Source organism: Protopterus annectens, chromosome 14.part0 (assembly GCF_019279795.1).
Source record: "Protopterus annectens isolate FY-2018-M chromosome 14.part0, PAN1.0, whole genome shotgun sequence".
Classification (NCBI taxonomy): Eukaryota; Metazoa; Chordata; order Ceratodontiformes; family Protopteridae; genus Protopterus; species Protopterus annectens.
The window spans coordinates 863173043-863197887 of record NC_056748.1 but is presented as its reverse complement, the minus strand read 5'-3'; the positions used below and the strand labels follow the sequence as shown (position 1 = coordinate 863197887).

The 24845-nt window shown below is 41.4% G+C and overlaps 1 protein-coding gene across 1 annotated transcript in view; it reads left to right on the top strand.

Annotated features, from left to right (window-relative positions):
- Positions 1-24845, top strand: part of PPA1 (inorganic pyrophosphatase 1) — a 316559-nt gene that overhangs the window by 196211 nt on the left and 95503 nt on the right. Inside the window, exon 9 of the mRNA XM_044056626.1 lies at positions 16112-16181. Within this exon, the coding sequence (XP_043912561.1) occupies positions 16112-16181 (70 nt within the window). The remainder of the gene's footprint in view (positions 1-16111; positions 16182-24845) is intronic.

The window sequence follows — 24845 nt, the reverse complement described above, 5'->3', positions numbered from 1 at the left end:
TGTTTGCTGTCTTTTGGTTTTGACCTTTATTTTTAGGGTCTTCTGACATCTGGGGCAAGAAAAGACTGAGGATATGACGTCGGTCATGCGCATTTGTACCCTGACGTCCTGATGTCAGTCAAATGCGCCTTGACCGACGTCAGCCTTATACTTTGATATTCGGGCCGACCGAGGACAGCGGACTACCCAAGTATTAGGACTGCAGCAATGTGGATCTTCGAACATCTACATTTATGGTAGGTACAAAACTGTACTTTATTTGCACCCAACACCTTGGTTCCTTTGCCAGTTTTTTCTAATAAAGTCCAGTCCCCTCTTGCCTGTCATCTGTATCCCTAACTACAGTCATACTTGTCGGCATAATCTCTTCTCCGTTCTCGTGCTGGTTTAGTTCTTGGAATACCCCCTATTTTATGAATATAATACTGTGTGATTTTTTTTTTTTTTTTTTTTTTTTTTTGAGTCTTCATCCAAAATCAGTCTCCTTATTTCCTGAGCTTCCTCCTTGTATCATAATCCTTCCTTTCCACTTTGAATTATAGTTTTCTGCTTGTGCCATGTATAAGGGACTCAACTGTGTTGCTCTAAAATACCCTCTCAAATTGGGTAATCCTAGTCCGCCTTGTTTTTTTGGAAGAATCCGTTTATCCTACTTTACCATTACTGTCTTCCCTTCTCAGATAAAATTCAATTCTCTAATTGCTATCAACAGAGTCTCCTAGGGTTGATTAAAAATATGCCTGACCTGTGTATAAGACTAAAGGGACTAAAACATTTTAATGGCTTGTATCTTATCCACATCCATATAACCAAGCTTCCAGTTTCTCATTTTTTTATCATCTTCTGTTTAGTCTCTTCCCACAAAATTAGCTGCCACAACAGAGTCTTTTCTAATCCATACACCGGAATACTTCATTTTATTATGACCCCATAAATATGGATATTAGACCAATTCATGTGTGGGTGCATAGTTTGCCACCATTGCTTTCGTTTTAGCTTAATTTTATATCCCGAGAAGATTTGAAACTGCCTTAAATTGTTCCACAACACTGTAATGTCCCTTTCTGGTTTTGTCATGTATAAAATATCTGCAAATAGTAAGCTTTTCCTGACTACCGTGCCAGTTGTGTTCTTGAATTTGAGCCTTATTTTCTTTGCATTATATTTAGAACCATTGGCAAACAACGAGAGAAGCAGGCAACCCTGCCTGGTTCCTCTACTCAAGCAGAACTTAACAGACAGGACCCTATCCACTTTAATTTTCACATCTGAGTCCTCATACTTATAATCAACCTTAGAATGGTATCCGGGAAAGCAAATGCTTCCATTGCCCTGCTCCTGAAATCCCAGTCTACTGTCAAATGCTTTCTCTGCATCAAGACCCACCAGTAAGTGTTTTCTCGCATTTTGCTTCCCTCTGGAACATCAGTGTTCTGCTAGTATTGTCAATTGTTTGCCTCCCATCCACAAAACTACACTGATCCATATCTATCAATTTTAGTATCACTTTTGCTATTCTTTTATCCATTATAAACATAAACACATGGTTTAGTACTGAAATGGTCCTGTATGAAGCTGGATCCAAGGGTTCTTTACCCTCTTTAGGTATTAACGTTACCACTGTCTCCTTCTAGGATACTAGTACTTTTCTGTGCTGTATACAAACTTTCATAAAATTTCTGAAATATTTCTAATACTTGTACAGGATCTCTTGTTTTCTTCCTTGTTATAGGCTAACTAAGCTTGTTGATGGCCCTTTCCACTTTCTGTTGCCTGAGTCGTCGTGCAAAGTTTTTGTCCTTTAGAATTATCAAAAAAACAGCAGTCTTTCTAAACTTGTGCATATCATCTAGGTAATCCCTTATTTTCTGTTTGGCATTCTGCAGTTGCTCCTTTTTCTTGTACTGAGGATTCCCCCTATTTTGCAATACTTTAACATTTGTCAGTCCCTCTAAATTATGGTAGCGAATTCTCCCTTTCTGTTATTTCCACACTAGTTTTAAACTCCGCTCTAATTTTATTCCACTCCCTAGTTATATTTTCAGAAGAAAATTCTATCTTCTCTAGTAGCTCATGAATTGATTCTAAAACCAATTCCTTAAATTCCTCTTTTCAACCAATAAGTGGGAAAGCACCAGTGTGTCACTTTTATTTCATTACCTTGTTTTTATTTTATTTATTATTGGCGCATGATCTGAAGTAGTTATTGGGTGCGTTTCAAGACCTTCAGTTAAATGCACATGTTCCTGTGCGATACAAAAACTGGGCTAGGGCTAGGCTAGATATTCTCTGTGAACATGTAAATTCACTCCAAGCTCCTAGTACTGAATTCACATCTTCCATACCAAATATTTTCATAAATTTCTTTGAATATTTACCCTCCTTTGTTGTATTTTCTTTTCTAGGCCCCCCAGATGCATCTTCAGTGTTACAGGTGTAGAATGGAATTTGGTTTGTAAGTAGCTGATAATTTCTCTCTAAAATTCCCCAAACCTAAGACTTCTTTCCCAGATGTCCCACCCAACCAGGGAGAGACAACGGAGTTGGAAATCTTGAAACTGCATCCAGAAGGTCCTACCAGATCAGTGCATATCAGTCATTAACGTTAGTACCAAAAAAGAGAGGGAACCTCGGGCCCATCTTGGATCTGACAGGATGGTCACTATCCCGTCCATTCTACTTTTAAAAATGGGTGACTGGATGTGATCAGTGCACCTGAAGGATGGGTACTATCGCATGAAAATGGACAGGCACTCCATACGGTACCTACAGTGGATATAAAACGTGTAAACACCCCTGTTAAAATGCCAGGCTTTTCTGATATAAAAAGAAACCACAATAAATCATTTCAAAACTTTTCCCACCTTTAATGTGACCTATAACCTCTACAGTTCAGTTGAAAAACAAACAAATCTGTTTGGGGAAAAAATATAAAAAATAAAAAACGTACAATAAGCTGGTTGCATAAGTGTGCACACCCTTAAACTAATACTTTGAAGCACCTTTTGATTTAATTACAGCATTCAGTCTTCTCTGGCACACACCTGCCATCAGTTAGAGACCCTGATTAACCGCAAAGTTCAGCTGTCCTAGTAGATTTTCCTGACATTTACTCATTTGCCTGCTACAGCAAAAGCCGTGGTTCGTAGAGCTTACAAAGCATCAAAGGGATCTCATTGTTGAAAGGTATCGGTCAGGAGCAGGGTACAAAAAAAGCTTCCACAGCATTGAATATACCATGGAACACAGTAAAGATAGTTGTCAAAAAGTGGAGAAAATATGGGACAACAGTGACATTGCAAAGAACTGGACATCCCTCCAAAGTTGAAAAGACAAGTCGAAAACTAGTCAGGGAGGTATGTCTGGACTATGGGGTAGGGTTGCAAGACAGAAGCCTTTTCTTACACACACAAACATCCAGGCCCAGCTAAAATTTGCAAAACAATACATTGTCTCCCAAAAGCATGTGGGAAAATGTGTTATGGTCTGAAACCAAGGTTGAACTTTTTGGCCACAATTCCAAAAGGTACGTTTGGTGCAAAAACAGCACTTTGCATCAACAAAAGAACACCATCCCAGTGGTGAAGCATGATGGTGGCAGTATCATGCTTTGGGGTTGCTTTTCAGCTGGAACTGGGGCTTTAGTCAAAGGGGAGGGAATTATGAACGGTTCCAAATACCAGTGGCTTTTGGCCCAAAACCTTCGGGCGTCTGCTAGAAAACTGAAGATGAAGAGGAATTTCACCTTTCAGCATGGCACTGGACCCTGAGCATACATCCAAATCAAAAGACTGGATTTACCAGAAGAAAATTAAAGTTTTGGAATGGCCCAGCCAGAGCCCAGACCTAAATCCAATAGTATATCTGTGGGATGACCTGAAGAGGGCTGTGCACAAGAGATGCCTTCACAATCTGATAGATTTGAAGCACTTTTGCAAGGAAGAGTGGGCAAATTATTGCCTAGTCAAGATATGCCATGCTGATAGACTTCCTACCCAAGAAGACTGAATGCTGTAATTAAATCAAAAGGTGCTTCAACAAAGAATTGGTTTAAGGGTGTGCACACTTATTGTATGTTTTTATTTTTTATATTTTTTCCCCATAACAGATTTTTGTTTTTCAATTGAATCGTACAGGTTATAGGTCACATTAAAGGTGGGAAAAGTTTTGAAATGATTTATTGTGGGGTTTTTTTTATATCACAACCTGGCATTTTAACGGGGGGTGTATACACTTTTTATATCCACTGTACGCTTCTGGCTAGCAGCCAGTCATGGCTAGTTCAGAACGTTTCCCTTTAGTCTCACCACAGCCCCCAGGGTGTTAACCAAATGCATTGCGGTAGTCACATCTCAGACTGGAAGGATTCAACGTCTTTCCATACCTGGACATCTGGCTACTAACTGCTCCAACCAGACATCTACTCATCCAAGCCAGGGACTGCCTGTTGCAGCTAGCTCCTACGTTGGGAGCAATGGTCAACCTTGAGAAATCCCAGCTTCAACCAGTTCAATGCATAGATTTCATAGGGGCTCATTTGGACACATTCAAGTCCTTTGTTTTCCTTACACTGGACAGGATTGCAAGTCTAAAATTACATGCCAGACGGATTTTGGTAATTTCAGCTCCTTGAGCCAAGTTGATACTCAGGGCCCTGGGTTCCATCACGACCACCATTACTCTGTTACCCACAGCATGCCTGCACATGAGACTTCCATCTACCCCTCAGCTATCCAGTTAAGCTATTTTGGGTGTGCAAGGATTCTCTCCTCTGGTGGCTTCACTCCCTGGGAGGTTCTTCAAGGAAGCCCTTTTGTCCTTCCTATGTCTAAAAGCCAGGTTGATCAGGGATGCCTCACAGGTAGGTGGAGGGGACATTTCCTTGGTCAGACTGTCATCACAGGAGACCAGCCTACATATCAGTGTCTTGGAGATGAGAGCAGTCTTTTTGCAAGTACAGTCCCTTCACAGCTTCCTTCATCCAGGTCCAGTTGCAGTGCAGACAGATAATATGTTGGTAGTTTGGTACGTCGTCAAGCAAAGGAGAACCAGAACCTAACCACTGTGCTGAAAAGCAGTGAGACTGTGGCAATGGGCGATCTCTACCAACTGCTTTTTAATTGCAACACACATTCGGGGAAGCACAATATTCTAGTGGACAGGCTGAGTAGAGCTCTACTGATGCCTCATGAGTAATCCTTGAACCAATCATTGACAAACATGATCTTCCACAAGTGGAGTCATCCTTGCTGTCCCCACAAGTGCAGCAGGTTAATTGTCTTGATTTCTCCCACAGGGACAGTCGCCCAGGGATGCTCTGGTCCATGCTTGGCCTCCTGGATTGCTTTATGCCTTCCCCCTCCCCTTAATCCTCAAGTTTCTTCAGAAAGCGTCCTAGTTGGAGCAAAGTGATCCTCTTTGCCCTCAGCAAATCTGGTTCACCTTTCTTTGGTCTCACTTAGTTTTCCCTTAGTGGACTCTCGAACCACATCTGGATCCACTGTCCCATCCGAGGCAAGTTCACCCTGATCTCCCAGGACTGAAGCTAACAACATGGTTTCTCTAGTTCTGGTGATGGCGAAATCTGCTAGACTTTCATTCCCAGTCTCTAATATTCTGATCTCCTGCCACAAGTCCTCCACGAGACATATGGAAGAGGTTTTCTATTTGGGTGAACCAGCAGAATTTGGATCCCTTTACTGCTCCTGTCCCAACAATTCTGGAATTTCTAGGTCATATTTTCCATGAGGCGACTAGCCATACCACTGTTAAGGTGCAATTGACAGCCATTTTGAATTTTCATTTAAGAGAAAACTCCTCTTTTTTTTTTAGCCTCGTCCCGATTGTGCAAGGCTTTTCTTCGAGAGATGTTCCTCTTTTGCCCTCTTGTCAAAGATCCAGCACCCCCTTGGGATCTAACTATGGTTTTATCAGGCTCTGTTTCTTCCTCCTTTTGAGCCCTCAGCCAAAGTAGATTTAAAATTCTTATCTTGGAAGACTGTTTTTCTGGTGGTCCTCATGTCTGCTAGACGAGTGTCTGAATTGCAAGCTCTGTTTTCAAAATATCCTTAATTTTCCACAAAGACCATCACTTTACATACTAATCCATATTTTCTTCCCAATGTGGTGATTGAGAACAATATAAACAATCTATCAACCTACTGGTCTTCCTCCTTTCCGAAACAAAGGAAAATACACACAACATCTTTTAGATGTCCATAGATAGTTGCATTTTTATCTGGACGGAACTAAATCTTTCAGGAAATCTGGCAGACTTTTCATATCCTTTTTCAGATGTGAAAAAAGGCAAACCAGTTACTAAGACCACCTCAGCTAAATGGTTAAGGGACTGCATCTAATTTGTCTACTACAAGAAAGGCGTTCTTTACCCGAGGGAATTAAGGCTGTCACTATACTAGGTCTGTAGAAACATATCAAGCCTTTTGGGCCAAAGTTTCAATTGATATTTGTTCAGCTGCCTCCTGGTCTAATTCTCGTACCTTTCCCACTACAAATTGGACATGGTGTCCAGAAGTCGAGCTGCCTTTGGTTCTGCAGTGCTCTGGAATATCCTGCCATGTAGTTCCACCCAAGGTTTTGTTGTAGCTGGGGACTCTGCCCCACAGATCGAGGAAGAATGAGAAGATTACGCAACTTTGTCTGATGTTCTTACCAGAACATTCCAACTGTGGTGTCTTTCTCTTAATTGACCTTCCCGCTGCCCTTCCCCCTGTCCCTTGGGTTACGATCTAACAGATGTTTATAGGCACCCTCGGTTCCTTGTTGAGCTCGTTTTTACTTTTTCTTTCTGTTAATAGTTTCACATGTAGTTATACTTTGCCTACTTGGTTTACGTTTGGCAAACATGGTAACAGCAAACTCTGAGGTAATCTGAGAGTAAGGCATTTATGAGTAGGACAGGAGCTCGAGCTTCGGAGCCTAAGCTTTTGGAAAGAGGCAGGGTCTGATCAGAGGTAGGATCCAAAACCCACAGGTCTGTGAAGAATGAGAGCCAACACAGATGGAATATTATGGTAAGTACATAACTTCTTTTTTCAAAGAGAATTTCTGCTTCGATTAATGATCCAAGGTCTGGGATCCTTTGAATTGTTACATCCCAAGATTTTGACTACCTTAATCCGGTTCTGACTTGTCTTATTAATAAAAGTTCTTGGTAATATCTGCTAGTCAACATTCTTGCATGCTGGAATATAACCACAATAAAGGTTTTGAATGGCTTTTTCACTTAAAGCCATAAAGAGATTCCTCATTTGCATCTGAAATTTATGTTGGCAAAGCAATTTTCAACTTTTGAGCAAACGTATTGAAGCTGATTTGCAGAAAATATTTTTCTTATTGCTGCTACCATTTCGAAGGATTTCAGAGTTTGTAGGCTGCTGATCATAAACCATCTTGGGTTACACTGTGAAGGTGCTTCATTGAAGACTAATGCATCATTCGTGCCAATATAGTTTTAGCAGCACCTGTGGTAAAGCTGGCAGTCTCTTGTTCACATTACAAGAACAAAGTTGAGCACATGTTGGCTGATTTGAGCACAGGCAGCTGTATTATGGCAACTAATGGATTCAGGAACTAGAACTTGATTTAGACGACTTACTGTAGTGGGAATACTAATGACTTCAGTAAAACTGATTGCACTCTTTCCCCTTCTTGAATAAAATAAGTAATGAAGATTTGTAGTCTGTAAGCCGATTGCCTAAATAGTTGACCCACTGTATTGCCTTTGTTACACCAGATCTCTGCATCGTGTACAAGACTCCACTTTTCTAGAGGATGTCTCCTAGTTTAGATCTCAGCACTGGACTTGCCTGCTTAGCTTATAGGAATGACTGAATCCTGTAGGAAACTTTCCATTTGATTTACTGTGTATATTGGTAGGTGTGGCTGGAGAGATGTCAATATACATGTGACTTGGGCAGCTGTGTTATCTGGTCCTGGTTTTTCATGACTGGTGTGCATGTTAGCTAATTTTGCCTTCTGTTTTCATACAGCACTGGCTGGTCAAGCAGTTCCTATAAAAGTTTTGCTGCTTTCTTTGAACTCTTCCCCCTTTTTTGGGCTTTAATTTTGTCATTGATTTGCCAGTAAAGCACATCTGCTAGCTTGGCAGTGTTTGAAATTCATATTTCAAAAGGTGCTTTTCCTGGTGGCTATTATGTTTGCTTACATGATCTTGGATTTTAAGGTTTTTAAATGCATGGAGACTGATCTTTTCACAGTTCACTTAAGAATGAGGTTGTTTCCTTTCAAAAGTGGCTTAAGCCATTCATGTTTCTGTTGTATTGTGGTGGTAGAAACCAGGGAAAGATTCTTTTTTATATCCGGGATGTGCACTGATCTCTGGTATTAGTTGGAGCAGGTACATTGTTCCAAAATGGTGAAAATTGGTCCCTTTATCTTCAGCATGTGTATGCATATTTTTTTTTCCATACTGTGGGTGGGGGTGGATATGTTACACATGTATATACACACATCATATGCGGTCGACTAAATAGCTGTCGATCACGCACATGGGTACCCTGCACAATGTAGTGTGTGTAATGCATATTTACATAAGCACGTGTATGTTTATACATGCAAGTATGCAAACTGAAGCATATGTGAGTACATATGCACGCATACGAGTGTAAGGTCATACAAGCAAACCATTCAGTAAAAACTGTCAAAGTCCCAGGTGCAATGGAGTTTTCACTTCATATTACCTTAAACCCCATTTAGTGTAGGCCAATGGAATATATGCAAATGGCTCCTTAACTTCATACCACTGATGTCCTTCATGGATGCATCTGCAGTCATAACAAATGGGTTGTCCTGTCGTCAGGCAGCCCTTCGGTCGGCCGGATTCCAAAGTCTGGGTCCGGCTTCGGCTGATGTCGCACTTCACCCGACGTCATCTCTGCTGGTCTTCGGGTATAAAGGCATCAGCCGACGCCATTTTCCTCTGTCTTTCTTGCCGCGTGGCGCCCGAAGCAGAAGCTGTTCGCAACTGCCGGTCGGTCAGATCCACAGATTACTACTACCGAATACTACTTCGAAGACTTCTAAAAAGCTAAGTACCCCGTTGGGGACTCTTTCTTGCCTCAGCCAATGTCAGAAAAAGTCAATAACTGTTTAACTTGTGGGAAACAAATACCTCATAAAGATTTCCACTCTTACTGTCTGCCTTGCTTAGGCCCAGACCACGACGTAGCAGCCTGTTCGGCCTGTGCTTCCTTCAACCGACGAACGCTTAGGCGTCGGTCGGAGTTTGCTGAACAGTTTTTCGGCTCAGATTTTGCGTACATTATGCAGTCGGATCCTCCGACTACCCAAATTGTTAAAAAACGCAAAGAAAAAGACTGACACTCGCGGTCCGCGGTTTCGGCCGAAACCACGGTTAAGCAAGCCGCGAGTGTCTCTGTTTCGGCCGAAACCGAGAAAACTGGTCAATCTTCAGCCGAATCCATGACTACTACTGAGGCTCCTGCTACCTTACCTGAATCGGCCTCAGAAATTTTGCCTACAACTGTGGTTCCTAGTGATTTATCAGACACCATCCCTTTGGATGTCTCTACCCCAGCACGTGGTGCTGCTAGGCCTCCTGCAGCCATGTCTATTAAGGCCTTTGCCAGGGCTAAAGCAGCCAAATCTGCTAAACCTGTGCCTGTTAAGCCCCCCTCACACAGGCCCACTTCTAGTTCACAAATGCTTACTCTGGCAGAAGATTTAATATCCTTAATTAGGGGATCCCAATCTCACCCAGACAGGGCCTCTCAGCCCCCAGAAAAGAGACCTAGAGCAGAGCCCCCCGAGCCAGTGTCCTCTGATTCTGCGGATGACTCAGACATTACAGACCAGCCAGAGGCTCCTTTTTCTACTTATGAAGATTCCGATGCTGAAGAATCCATTCCAGCTGCCTCTCCACCAGAGGAATTTTCCTTTGGGGAAACCTTACATGCCATGAGAGAACAATTCCAATGGCAGGGACAAGATTTCTCAGATTCAAGAAAAAGGCTTAGGACTTTTCTGCACTTACCACAACATAGGCCCTTAGCTATACCTCCTGTACTGCCTGTTGTGGATGATGCATTTAATGATGTCTGCACTGCTCCTGATTCTTTACCTCCAGCCCCTGCCAAACCAGATAGATTTTACAGGGTGCCAGACACTCATCACCACCTATACAATGCCCCACTTGCAGACCCCGAAACTATATCCCAGGGGCCTAAGGCAGTAGCCTCGACCACAGCAAAAAACCCTATTCCTTCTGAAAGGGAATCCAGGTCCTTAGAGAGATGGGGGAAAAAAGTTTACACCTCTGCTACTCTCTCAGCTAGAGCTTTAAACTGTCAGTTTCATATGATCCAATCCCAAGAGTTTATGCTTGATCAATTAACTAAAAAACTGTCCTCTGATGAATCTTTAGATAAGAAATATGTATTAGAAATGGTGAATAACATCCAACAGGTTAGTAACCATTCCTTGAAATGTGGCTATGATGCACTGGAGGCTTCATTTAGATCAGCCATGACTGGCACAGTGATAAGAAGGCATGCATGGTTGAAAGAACAGGTCTTACCGGATCATGTTTAAGCAAAGCTATTAGATGCTCCTATGGATAAGGCCAGTCTATTTGGTACACCTGCCCAGCAGGTAATGAAGAAAATGGAAGAAAAGGCAAAATCTGTACAAACAGTTAAAGATTTCTTACAGGTTCAGCCCCCAAGGTTTAGCAGGAACTGGCCTGCCAAAAATTGGTCCTTTCCTGACTCCACTAGATCCCAAAGGGGCAGGAATAGACGCTCTAGAGGCAGAAATCAATCCAGAGGAGGTGCCTACAGAGGACGACAGTGGCAAAGCAATAACCGAGGCACAGACACAACCACTGCCACTGCAACAGGACAATCACAGTGACTTGGCTCTGACTCCGCCTACCAGGGAGCAAATAGCAGCACCATTAGGTGGAAAGTTAGCCTCATTTTCGAAAAATTGGCCCTACATCACAAAAGGCAAGTGGATTTTGCAAACCATAGACCAAGGCTACCGGTTCCACTTCCACACCTTACCAGTAAAAAGAGGAATGCCAAACCTGCCTCCAAATCAAAAAATAGAAGCTCTGCAGCAGATAGCGGAATTAACAAAGATGAGAGCTGTGGAAAGAGTACCAATAACAGAACAGGGCAAAGGATTCTACTCCAGACTCTTCCTAGTGCCAAGAAAAGAGAAAAGTTGGAGACCTATTCTCGACCTGTCCATCTTAAACACATACATCATTGTCCCAAAATTCAAAATGCTGACCCTACAGCAACTTCTTCCCATGCTGGGCAAGGAGTGTTGGCTGGTAACTCTAGATCTCAAGGAGGCATACCTGCACGTCCCCATTCGACCAAATTGCAGAAGATACCTCAGATTTCTTGCAGGATCAGAGCATTATCAATTCTCAGCATTGCCCTTTGGCTTATCTACTGCGCCCAGAGTATTCACAAAATGCCTGGCATCAGTAATCGCTCACTGCAGAGTACAGGGAATCCAAATTTATCCATACCTGGACGACTGCCTGTTACAAGCGGACAACAAAAGCAGGCTGACAACAGATTTACAAAGGGTCATTTACTTGATACAAGCCCTGGGATACACAGTCAATTTACAAAAGTCAAGGCTGATACCATCCCAAACAAGAACATTCTTGGGCTGAATTGGACACAGTAAAACAAATGGCATTCCTAACTGCAGAAAAACAAAAAGAGCTCCCTCTTTACTTCTTGGCATTAACAAAGCAGAACAAACTAACAGCAAGAAAAGTTCTGCAGGCCTTGGGCTTCATGGCATCATGCATAATCTTGGTCCCACATGCCAGACTGCATATGAGAAAGCTACAGTGGTACCTAAAGAATTTATGGTCTCAGCACAGGCACAGCTTAGAAACAGAAATACCACTAATCCCATGCCTAAAACAGGAGTTCCTATGGTGGGCTCAAGCATGCCAATCAAACCCAGGCTTACCCTTCCACAACTTTCGAGCAAGCCAAACCATCACAACGGACGCCTCAGACCTAGGATGGGGGGCGCACATGCTGGACAAATGCATACAAGGATTGTGGACTCAGGACCAGCTACACCTGCACATAAACCAAAAAGAAATGCTGGCAGTAAAACTGGCAATCCAAAAATTCAGACCATTCCTCAAAGAAGGCCATTTGATGATAAGGACAGACAACACCACAGTCATGTGGTACATCAACAAACAGGGAGGCACTCATTCATACCCCCTGTGCAGAATGACTTTGGACCTTTGGAATCTGGCTCTCAGCTACAACATCCAGTTACAGGCAATATTTGTGCCGGGAAAAGAGAACACCCTAGCAGACATGTTAAGCAGAACCACCTCGGATGCTCACGAATGGATGCTACACCCGGACATCTTCAAGGCCATCACAAAGAAATGGGGAATGCCACAAATAGATCTATTCGCTTCCCCACTCAATCACCAGCTCAAATTCTGCACAAGGACATTCCACCCACTTGCATGGAAGGTGGACTCTCTATCCTTCAGCTGGAAAGGCCTGACAGCATATGCATTCCCACCTCTTCCCTTGATGCACAAGGTACTACTGAAAATCAGAGGAACGTCCAAGGATAATCCTGATAGCTCCGAACTGGCCAAGACAACACTGGTACCCATTGCTGAGGAGCATGTCTCTGGAGAAAATGTGGTCAATACCCCTGATGCCTTTGATGTTAACTCAGAACAACTACAACATCATGCATCCAAACCTAAAAACCTTGCAACTGACTGCCTGGAACATCACATAGCAGCAACTAACCCAGACCTTTCCCAAAGGGTTAAAGACATTATCCTTGAAGCCCGCAGACCTTCAACAAGAAGGAACTATGCAGGAAAATGGAAAAGGTTTGTCATTTGGAGTACTGAAAGAGGAAAAGATGTGTCGAACATAGATATTGCTAACATTCTGGAGTACTTGGCAGAGCTTCTACATACAGGCCTGTCCCATTCCTCCATCAAGATACATGCATCAGCTATTTCAGCAGAATACAGCTTTGATCCACCTGTCTTTTCACATCCTCTACTCAGGCAGTTCCTCAGAGGGATCAAGAATGTAAAACCTCCTAGGAAACCACCATTACCAGCATGGGACTTGAACTTTGTGCTAGAAAAGTTGACACTCCCTCCGTTTGAACCAGCAGCAACAGCAGATCTACAACACCTGTCATGGAAAACTGCTTTCCTACTGGCAATTACCTCAGCAAGGAGGGTTTCGAACTACAGGCCTTAATGGCAGTGCAACCCTTCCTAATCTTCCATCAAGATAGGGTGTCCATGAGAACTAATCCTACATTTATGCCTAAGTTGGTATCCAGAGTGTCTTTAAACCAGGCAATCCACCTACCTACCTTCTTTCCCAATCCACAAAACAGAGGGGAAAGAATGCTGCATACCTTGGATGTACATAGACAGTTACGCTACTACCTGGACAGAACCAAAAGTAACAGAAAAACTGACCAGCTTTTTGTAGCCTATGCAACAGGAAGGGAAGGAAAAGCAATTTCCAAACAGACAATCTCCAAATGGATAGGAAATTGCATAAGATTCTGTTACTCCTACCATGGAAAACCAATTCCACAGAACATAAGACCTCATTCTACAAGGGCTACAGCCACTACCACAGCTTTCTTACGAGGAGTGGCAACCAAGGACATTATTGAGGCGGCTACTTGGACCTCCGTGCATACATTTGCCAAGCATTATAATTTACCTCTATACTCTAGATCCCGAGCAGGGTTTGCCACTGCTGTACTGCAAGGGATCCTAACTACACCATAATTTTTCTTCCTCCTCCCTAGTTTGGCTATGGTATTCTACCCATTTGTTATGACTGCAGATGCATCCATGAAGGACATAGTACAGTTTTGTACCTACCATAAATGTAGATGTCCGAACTGGATAGCATCTGCAGTCAGGATTACCCTCCCTCCTTCCCCTCTGGTACTCCTAGGTATTTACCCTCCTAATAGCTAGCTTGGGGAGTCTCTTATGGTGTATTTGTTTGTATATATGTACATACATGCTTATTTTTGTGTTTGCCTTCTACTTTTTGGAAACATTGGCATTTATCCAAAATTTAGCCTTCCAAGAGGGCAACTGGCATCTGGGGCAAGAAACACTGAGGAAAATGGCGTCGGCTGATGCCTTTATAACCGAAGACCAGCAGAGATGACGTCGGGTGAAGTGCGACATCAGCGGCCGGACCCAGACTTTGGAATCCGGCCGACCGAAGGGCTGCCTGACGACAGGGCAACCCATTTGTTATGACTGCAGATGCTATCCAGTTCGGACATCTACATTTATGGTAGGTACAAAACTGTACTTTTCCATTACAGCCATGGTCTCCAGCTAAATGCACAAAAATGCGTAGTAATCTCTTTTGGAAAAAACAGAGTACCCGCAAACTACAACATAGGAGGTAATCCCCTGAAATCTGAAGAAGAAATAAGGGATCTAGAGACCCAAGTAGATAGTCAGCTTTCCTTTGATAACCATGTTGCCAAAGTGGTTAGAAAATCCTTCTATGCGACTCATCTGATCACGAAAGGGTTTGCATCAAGATCTAAGGATGTAATGGTGCCCCTCTACTCTTCCCTCATCAGACCCATTATTGAGTACAATGCACCAATTGGAATGTACCTGGCTAGACGTCTCCAGCAGCTGGAGAGACCACAAAGGTACCTAACCAAGAGGATTACTGGCCTCAAACAGTTGCCCTATGCAGCACGATTGAAAAAGCTAAAACTTTTCTCTGTTGCATACCGCCTTCTCAGAGGCGATCTCTGTCTAACGTACAGAGCCATGTCCAACCCAGAATTGTTGAACATGCTCCATCTTAGCAAAACCAAATCTACTTGAGCTACACGCTCTAGGGATATAAACCTCAACACAGCAATGAATAGAACATGCTGGAGGGATGGATTCCCTTCGCAGAGACTTCCCTTACTATGGAACAGGGTCCCGATCTACATAAGACAAAGCCCCTCACTATTCCTCTTCAAGAGGAACCTTGATGAGTGGATGGGTAACAGAAAGTTCACACTGGGGATCACAGCAACAGCACTACTAGATAGGGGCCAAGGGTACTAGCTGCTAGTACAAGGGTCTAGGGAACTACTAAAGGGGAGGTGAATACCGCACAACGTGGCTGGGCTAATATATGCCTTCGGGCAGATAGCCCAGTACCAACCTATGAACTTAATGACCATGACATAAGTCTTTATGGGTACATTCAGGCCAGTGAAGCCAAACCCCACACATTCATGTGCACATATGTATATATTGTTTATATATGCACTTGTAAATTAAAGTAGCTGAAGGAGCTTTTGGTGCTGAAAGCCAAGTCCAAACATCTTTTGTGTTTCCACAAATCACCATTCATGGTAAGCCCATATTACTTTGAGCTCTTTATATAAACAGCATTCTTGTGTACATGTTAGCAACCTGTATTTTAGATTATATATGTGAAGATGCTTGGGGCTTGTGTATGTGAAAAGCATGTGCGTGTACTCCATTACACTGAACAGAGTATGTCGAGAGTTTTTGGTCGACACCATTTGATCTACAGATGAAGATGGTCTACATATGGGTAGGGGAGTATTCTGTTCGCTGGGGAGTGTGAGATTTCTGTGTTGGTAAATATAACTAGCAGGGGTTGCTGGGAGGGGGAGGGGCTCTCCTTCAAGCACCTTTTTTGGTTTAGCCTGCCCCAGGGTAGTTCATGGCGCATGCACAGAATTTGTTGTCCGTGACTGTAGATGTACTCCATTCAATGTGATGGAGTACACCCACACAATTATAAAATAATTGGGTTTGTTTATATAGTGTGAATGGAGTACATCTACACAATTATAAAATAATTGGGTTTGTTTATATAGTGTGTGTGTGTGTGTGTGTGTGTGTGTGTGTGTGTGTGTGTGTGTGTGTGTGTGTGTGTATTTCTGCTGTGTTTCAGGTTGTCTTCTGGTTTCCTTTAAATGACATCCACAATACTTAAATTGCATAATCTGATGAGTATTCTGACTTCATTTTTTTTTTCTTTAACAGCAAAAACATTTCTGTGACTAGCAGTCCTTTTATATGCACAGAAGGAGATGCCAAAGCTGTTGTAGAAGTGGTAAGTTTTACTGCATTTACACTAGTTACAGATCTTGTTTTTAATGTCTCAATATTCAAGTGCGCTGCCTTTGTTTCAGAAAGGTGGAGCAGGCCAAGATTAATGCAAGAGTCGAGACTTGTCAGCCCAGGGAACATATTGGGAATGTTTGAGCAGAGGTCCTTCTCCTTCCAAGCTTAACTGTTTTAATGCTGCAGGATTGAACGGTCAAATTATATTATTCTTTGCTGTGGTAGTGGTGTGGTGTAAAGTTTACCTGACTGTGATTCTTTCAGTTTGGAGTTGCCACAATGTCAGGGTGAATTCTTTGATTTAAGGAGTGATGTTATGGTAAGTACATAACCTTTCATTTAAGGAGTGCTGTCTTGAAGCTAATAGTGGGAATTTGACTAAATTGATGGGCGGCATAGAAGAAAAGCTGTTGGAGTCCGTTAAGTTGTGCAGTTCTATTGGACCATCTTAGAAGGCAAGGGAGAAGGCCTTGAAGCGAACGCAAGGATGGTGGATGGCTTGGCAGAGACTGGCTGCATGGTAGGGCTACAATCTATTTCATCTCACGAGGAGCAGTGGTGCTTATAGCTAGGTTGGAATGGTGTATATATCCATAATCCTGCTTTTAAATGCAAATGGAAGATGGGCATTTGCTGTCACAAAAGGTTAGTTCAAGCAATAGGCATGGGATGCAGTGGCTATAGAACATAGCAGAGAGGCAAATTGGATGTCTTTGAGCATGGTTAGTTGTAATGCAGCTCAGAAAGGAGTCTGGAAGGAACATGGCAGGCACTGAGGCAGTAAAGAAAAATGGGCATCACTGGTATCTTAGTAATGTGGGCAGGTGACTGAATTGAATGTAGATATGCTGGGACATAGTTTGCTGAAGAATTTCAGAATGGGGGTGATGTGGGAAGGTCTCCTACATGAGAGGTCATCAGTGAGGTGGAGTTCTTTTCATAACACCACATGAAGGAGATTATGGAAAACTGCGGGTCTAACTCTGGATAAGCACCCTGATGGTTAGTGTAGTGGTAGTGCTTGTTGATCAGTGTATTGGCCTCTAGATATTTTGAGAAGGTAAGACTTTATGGGAGGGAATAAAGGAGCGGAATAAGTAGTAGAGGTTTTTACTTTCGGTGGTTCTGAGTTGGTCGGAAGTCAGTTAAGAGATTCTGAGTTCAAGATTAGACTAGACACAGATGAAGTGAGATCTTGGACTGAGGGGGTTCTATCATTTGGAACTGGGCTGTATTAGGTGTCACAATTCTGGATATATTTTTTAACAAAAGGAGGGATTCTCTGTGAGGTACTGATACCACTGTGGTTTAGTATGTAGTAGAAGGGTACGAAACCATTGTTTGGATATTTTGAGCTGGGTGCGAAGGTCTGTGATGAGTTTAAAGTCTGAGTGAGTGAACAAGCTATGAGAACGGATCAAGGACAGTACTTGGGCCTTGTAGCTCCAGAGGTAGAGCACTGGTCTAGTAATTCAGGGTTCCCAAGGTCAAATCTAAGGCCTCTGCTTGTCTTGAGGGGTTGGGAAGTTGCTATCATATTTCCACAAGTCTTTTGGGTTTCTAATACCATGATGGGAATGGACTCCATTCCCAAGTATAAGTATGATTAAAGTTCATGAAATTTAGTGTTTCGATTTTTTTATGTTGGCTCGCAGCACCTGCAATGTGCCCAGTAATGACTTTTGCAATTTGTATGGAGTTACAATCAAACTTGGATGTGTTACAGATTTATATAAACTTTTTTTTTTTTTTTTTATGAGGCCTGTTGCTCCTGCTACAATTGGAACTGTCTGGGTATTCTTCTGCATTACCGTCATTTCTGCCTGCAATTTCTACTATTTTATGACTTTGTATCTCCGTATATAAGACATTGTAGTCACTGGGTGTAGCAATTTCATGGTCAGTGCTAATTTTGTTTTTTTCATGAACTACTATATCTGGTTTTCTTGCATCTGTTTTTTGAACTGTTGGTAATGGGTGATCCCATGTGATACTTCATTTTCTGTAATACTTTGTGGCTTATGTTTCCAGTGTTATTCAGCTACTTCAATATTGTTTGCACAATCCTCAGTGCAACAGTCTTGCCACATTATTTTGCCTTTCTGTATACAGTTCTTCTGCCATTAGTATATCACAACCAGCAACAAGGTGTGCGATTGTAACATTTTTCTGTTTCGCCCAAATGTTCAGTGGACTTTTGTAAACCACCATGTACATAGTCCACTGTTTTGGACTGCCAATATTGCTCTTTCGTCTTTGGTATAAATTCACTTGTCCTTGATCCTGGTCAACTTGCGGTTGTTCCAAAAGTTTTCTATACTTGCAACTATGTTTATGCAGTTTACACATTTCTTGCCTTGTCATCTGATCCTTCACCTTCTAATTTTTTTTTTATTGGCAAATTCAGTTGCTGCCTGATTTGTATATACTTCTGGTTTGATTATTTTCCACTTGACGTCAATGCTAAACTAAGCAGGGATGTCATCTTAGACTTTCTCACCTCATGTTTCAAAGCTTTCACTGTTTGGTTCTTGTGAGGCCTGCAGACATGTATGCAGTATGACAGTTTCAGATCTATACATTTAATGAATTTCGAGTAGGCTCATACCTCCTTCAGAATGGGGAATGTATAATCTTGTATACATGGATTTTTATAAATCATTTGAGCATGAAGCATCTTTTCCTGTCCACCTATCCAACACCTTTTGGAGCCAGTCAGTCACTTCAAAGGTTAAGTTAGGACAGGAAGAGCAAGTTGGTTAATAGCTTGGACTTTGTTCCTAGATGTCATTGCTGTTTTCAGTATTAATTTTAGCCTTCTAAAATATTCCTTATTAAGTTTTATTCGCATTTGTTCATGTTTTACTTTTGATCCTTCATCAGTTCCCAAATAGTTCCCTCTTGCTCAGTTTCTTTTGTCGCATTTCTGTCCCAAACGTATGATTTCTTTGAGCTGAAGCTTTTCTGCTTTAACGGTTGCTTTTGCACATTTATCAGTACAAATGGCATTCTTAGATCATCTGAAAAAATGTTGACCATTGCAGTTGTACTTCCAGTTCCTCATCTGAACTATACAGTTTTAAATCCACAAAAAAGACAAGTCTTTGCACTTTGTTGTTTACTGGGAGCCTAATTTATAGCCATAACTAATTCTGTTAAGTACGATGTTTAATGCCGTAAGAGCAAGACAAAAGAGCAGCGGTGACAGTCTCCCTGGAATAATTTATCCCGTATCGTGGCTTAACTGCAAAGTAGTTTGCCACTGTTTCATGGCTGCTGTACTGTAATCAATCAGTGTAGGGTTTCTTTTACATTTTTAAGCACAGTTTTATCCATGAATGTGGGATACTGGCAGATGTTTTTTTTTTTTTGTGGTCTGTCCATGCCATACTAAGATTATTCCCTTTTTGACAGGTCTCCATTATAACTTTAACGACTGATGCTTTATTCCATATGACTTTTTCTTATTAACTTTTTGTTCTATTGTAATGATTTAGTTTTCTTCCAAGTGACTATAAACTCTGTCAATATCAACTCCAGTGTATAATTTGTCGTCTGAAGGCAAGTTATTGATCTATAACTTTTAGGATAGCTTGCAGTTCAGTGTTAAGTAAGAGCATTATTGTTCCTGTTGGTCAAGTTGGGGTCTGTTCTGGGTGCACATACAAATACTTAATGGCTAACTCTTCATGTAAAGCTAGTAATACTTTCAGCTTCACCCGTATACTATAGTATATATAGGCTGGGGTATTCTTTTTCCCAAGCCTCCGAGGATTCTGCACTGTTTACATATTGTTAATACCGGTTTCTTTCAGTGTTTATTTCAGTATTTCTTGTACTGAGTTGCACTATGCAACTTGTGTATGTATTTACTTTTTTGTCCTAATAGTATGTATGTTTGTCTTGTTCTTAACTGTATATGTGTTTATGTAATTCATACTTGGAGAGTCACTGAAACGAGTCATATTCCTTGTATGCATGCATACTTGGCCAATAAATGTGATTCTGAGCTAGAAGTTGGGTACTGGATCTAGGCCTTGGGTTTTCCAATTAGGAGCTTTTCTTAACTTTGTTTCAGTATTTCTGGCCGTTACTTTATCCCATTTCATATCCTGTACATTTGAACTTATTCTTCATTTCACTATTATCCATTTATTATCTTTGTTCCACAGGATCTTCATAGATATTTCTCCAAATGTATCTATTCTTTTTTTGGTGGTGGTTCAATTACACTTTTGCCTTGTTTTCCAATTCTCTAAAACATTTTTGGGTTATCAGTAAAGTGCTTTTTTTGTACTTCCCCTTTATCTGCATATCCAAGTTTTTCTGCCTGTGCTGATGTTTTGTTTGCAGTAGTGCCCAATAGATCCTGATATGTTCATATACTGCACATTGCTTTTATCACATCTATTTTTGTTCCATCTTTTATAGTTTTAAGTGACACGTCTTACTGAATTGCTTTTTAGTTTTCTCTGTTCGGTATTTCTATGATTTGATTTTTCCCATTTTCTCTTACTGACCTATTTTTGTGATGAGTCTTTGTTACTAATTTAGCTGCACAGTACTATATTCTGTTTACTTCTATTGCATGAATCTCTGTCCACAGTCCTAATTACTATGTTCATGTCAAACCTCTAACTTTTGGGGGTTTTATTGACTTTCTGTAAGTCGATTTCTTTCATCAGTCTTAATATGTCCATCTCTATTAAATCAACTAACTCTTCTTGGATCATTTTCTTCTAAACTGGGTGCAGCATTTTTTGTTCTCAGTCTCCTGCAGACTTTCTAAAGAAAGCTCCACAACATCATCTGTGCCATATTTTCTTCAGTTTCATCTGGTCATTCATTGCTCTTTCATAGGCCAGTGCGTTCCCATATTGCTCCACAACATTGACTGTGTTAGAGTTGTCAGTCTCATTCGCTACCTTGCTGTGCAGCTCAAGCTGAACTTTTGTACTGGTTTCCTATGGAAGGCTGCAAAGTATCTCCGTATGGCAACTAATCAGATAATTCCTGTTCCACTGGTTTCTCCTTAATTTGGGGATCCATTACTCATCTGCTGCGATGCTATCGGGGTTAGATTTTCTACACAAAATCCTTCATTTTGCAGGTAATCCAAAACTGCACTTTCTACTCTCACGTCTCAGTTAATATCCTCTTTTCTTTTTCTTATTTTTCGTATCCAAAATTTCCCTCATCTGGATGCCTTTGCCTGTTTTTTTTCCAAATATCTGTGGTGCTGCTCTTTTTGTATTGATTACTTTTGCTTTCTCCTTTGCATAAATATTGCGCCGTATTAAATATTTCTCTTTCCCATGTCCATATTTCCTCAGGTGCTTACTTTTGGGAGACTTGTTCCATCATTCTCTGATGCATAACCTGTGTTAGTTTCTGTAGTATACCCTTCACTTTGCAGGTTTTCCATATTTTCAACTTCTGTTTTTTTAACTGCTACTTTACTAATCTTCTGTTCTACATTCCTTCTTTGATCTTTTATTTTTTGTATTGTGAAACTTTCCACGTCTACATGCCTTTATTTCTTTCTGAATATCTTTGGGTCTGCTTTTTTGTATCGATTTGATTTTTGGCTTTCTCTTTTGCATAAGGATTGCACCATATCAGATCTTTCCCATGTCCATATTTCTTTTTTTTGTACCTTTCAAAAATCTCTAGGTTTTGTTTATATTTTTGCATTTTCTTGGTTGCTTCTTTTTCCAAATGGCCCAAAGTTTCTGGTTTTATATAATGTTTTTCATAAATCTGTTGCATTAATGAGCACACATTTTTATTTGAAGCTTCTGACTGTTTCTTGTGAAAGTATTTTTATTTCTTCTAATTTCTGTTTTAATCTTTTTGTACATCTTCCGTTTGAAAATTTTGGGCTTCTTGCACAGTAATAACAATACATCCTTACTTATCCTCAATTGTCCACTATTTTTTTTCCTCGTCAATTTTTGTGATCTTTGTGGATACCTTCTCTTTAAACAGGGGGGGGCATCTTCCCCCTCGACCTGGCCTAGCCCCATTGTATGAATGTTTCCGTGTCTTGAGGATTCTGCACTGTCATTTTTTTCCAGTCCTGGGACCAGTGCTCTTACCCGGATTGGGCACTTTTTATCCTGGGCCTTGTGTATCCAGCTGTCTCTGTACCTATTCTGTCTATATGTTTACTGCCTAGGTTTGTATAAGTCTGCAGGCTGATGGCATGGTATTACATATGAAGCTGTAACAGTCTCTGGAAAAGACTTCAAGTAATAAAGAGATGGACACCATTACTGCTGGGAGATATGAGACCATCACTTAAGGTGAAAGGGAGGGAATTAAGTTAGACAATGAGAAGGTGAACTAGGCAAACAAAAAGGGTGGCAAAGGAGATGAGAGTATCTAAACTGAAGGTTGAATTGCCAGAAGGGGTCAAGGAGTACAAAGATGTTTGGTGTGTATAAAAAAAAAAAACAAAAGCCAAACCACGCAAAAGGATGAAATCGGCTCTTCGTAAAACGGAACGTAAATATCCAAAACCAAACCAGGAGGCGATACACACAGCAGGATAAAAAGTATTTTAATGTGTATAAGCTCTTTTGTGTTTATACAATGCTTCCTCCGATACAAAACATTAATAAAAATCTATGCACCTATTTAAAACTATTAAACAACCAAGCATGTAATTATAGTCACACGATTCTAAAACTCTGTGACCTGTCTAATGAATATGCTTTTAGTTCACTGAAAGCCCGCCTACTCAGACCTTAAGAATCCTGTGGTCTGGTTTAGCCCCGCTCTGCATCCCACCCACCCCACTGGTGCTAAATTTAAAGCTCAATAAACCACACACCCCTTCCAGAGCCTATCCCAGATAGCCCAGACTTCCAAATACCACCCCTTCATGCCACTAATCCTCTGTATTCCCAATCCACATACCTTAGCCAAGTGCTACATTAACTATCAAAATGATACCAATAATGTTCCCAATTTCAATAATGCTCATGCCATATCTCCTCACCACCTATGAAAATCAGCCCTACATTGGCTTTCACCACCCCTTATCCCAAACAAGCACTGCTCCTACCTTAAATAAAACTGATCAACTCATAGCTCTCTACAAACCTGACTTTTCCACTTTTAACAACCACCAACTAACTAGACTGTTCTCCCCCAATACCAGATATCATAAAATAATCGGTAAAGACCTGAAACTAATAATTACTCCACCCAAATCCTGGTCCTACCCCTCCCACAAGCTCTAGCTCCCAGCAACCACTACAGTTTCTAACATTTGGCCAACTACAAGGGACCCCTAGCCTCTCCTGACCTGTCACCTAAATATCAGGAGTATAAATAACAAGGTCCATAATCTTCATGCCCTCTTAGCAGCCTATTCACCTGAAGTGCTATGTCTCACAGAAACCTGGCTAAAACCAAGATTTAAAGACAATGAGGTTATCCCACTGGGGTACAACAATACTCAGACTAGACTGTAAGTCTAGGAAAGGTGGGGGAGTAGCAGAACGGTTTAAAAATATACTAATGTCACATTAGCCCCACAACAGCCCCCCTTGTTCAGTAATGCTGAAGTTCTCGTTAGCAAACTACAGCTTAACAAAATTAAATCCATATTTATCACCTGTGTTTACACCCCCCCCACCCCCCCCAGGCAACAATGCAAATACTCTGGAGGACTTCTTCCAATGGCTGTCTTAATACGCACCTCCATGAAACTATGGTGTTGGGAGACGTTAATATTGACTGGAACAATTGTTCCTCTGAATCTCCCATAACCCATGTAAACCTTCATGGCTATACCCAACTCATATCCTCACCCACCAGAATAAAGAAACCCTACAACAAAGGTAGTATCCTGGACTGGATTCTTAACAATCACCCAGACATGTTCAATACTGGTACCCTCCCAGATGATATGTGACCACTTACTCACTTACATCATTAAGCATAACGTAGATAACCACCACCAAGTTCTCTAAATCTATTAGGAACAACAACGACTTCAACACCACTAATTTTTAGAATGAACTCAAAGCATGCACTTGGGACATCCAATTAAGATCTTCATCTGGATGATGCTGTAGCTTATTTTAATTCTAATTCCTCACCATTCTAGATTCCCGTGTTCCTGCCTGCACCCTTATAGCCAAAACTAAGACTGCCCCCTGGCTGTCTAAAGTAACCAAACTCACAGCAAGAAATAAAGCATGGGACAAATGGCGTACCTCAAAAGACCCACTTGACCATATTAAATTCTGGCAGCTAAGGAATGATACTAACAAAGTCATATTGTTAGACAAAAAAACTTCTATCAACACCTTCAACAAAAACATCAGAACAAACCTCCAAAAGTTTTGGGCAAGAATAAGCAAACTGCTCCACCCCAGACAAACCACCACTCCCACCCCTTCAGCTTGTAACCTAAAAACTTCAGAGGAAACTGCAAACGTCTTTAACAGTTTCTTTACTAAGACCATCCAATCTGTATCTAGCCAACTTCTTCCAGTAGCTCCAATCAGGCTTCCTCCTCGACCACTAAACCACTTAACTTCCAGCCTGTATCTACATCAACCATCAGATCTCCAATTAACAAACTAAAACAAGCTACCCTAGCAGCTGATCTCCTTCCACCAGAATATCTACAGAAAGG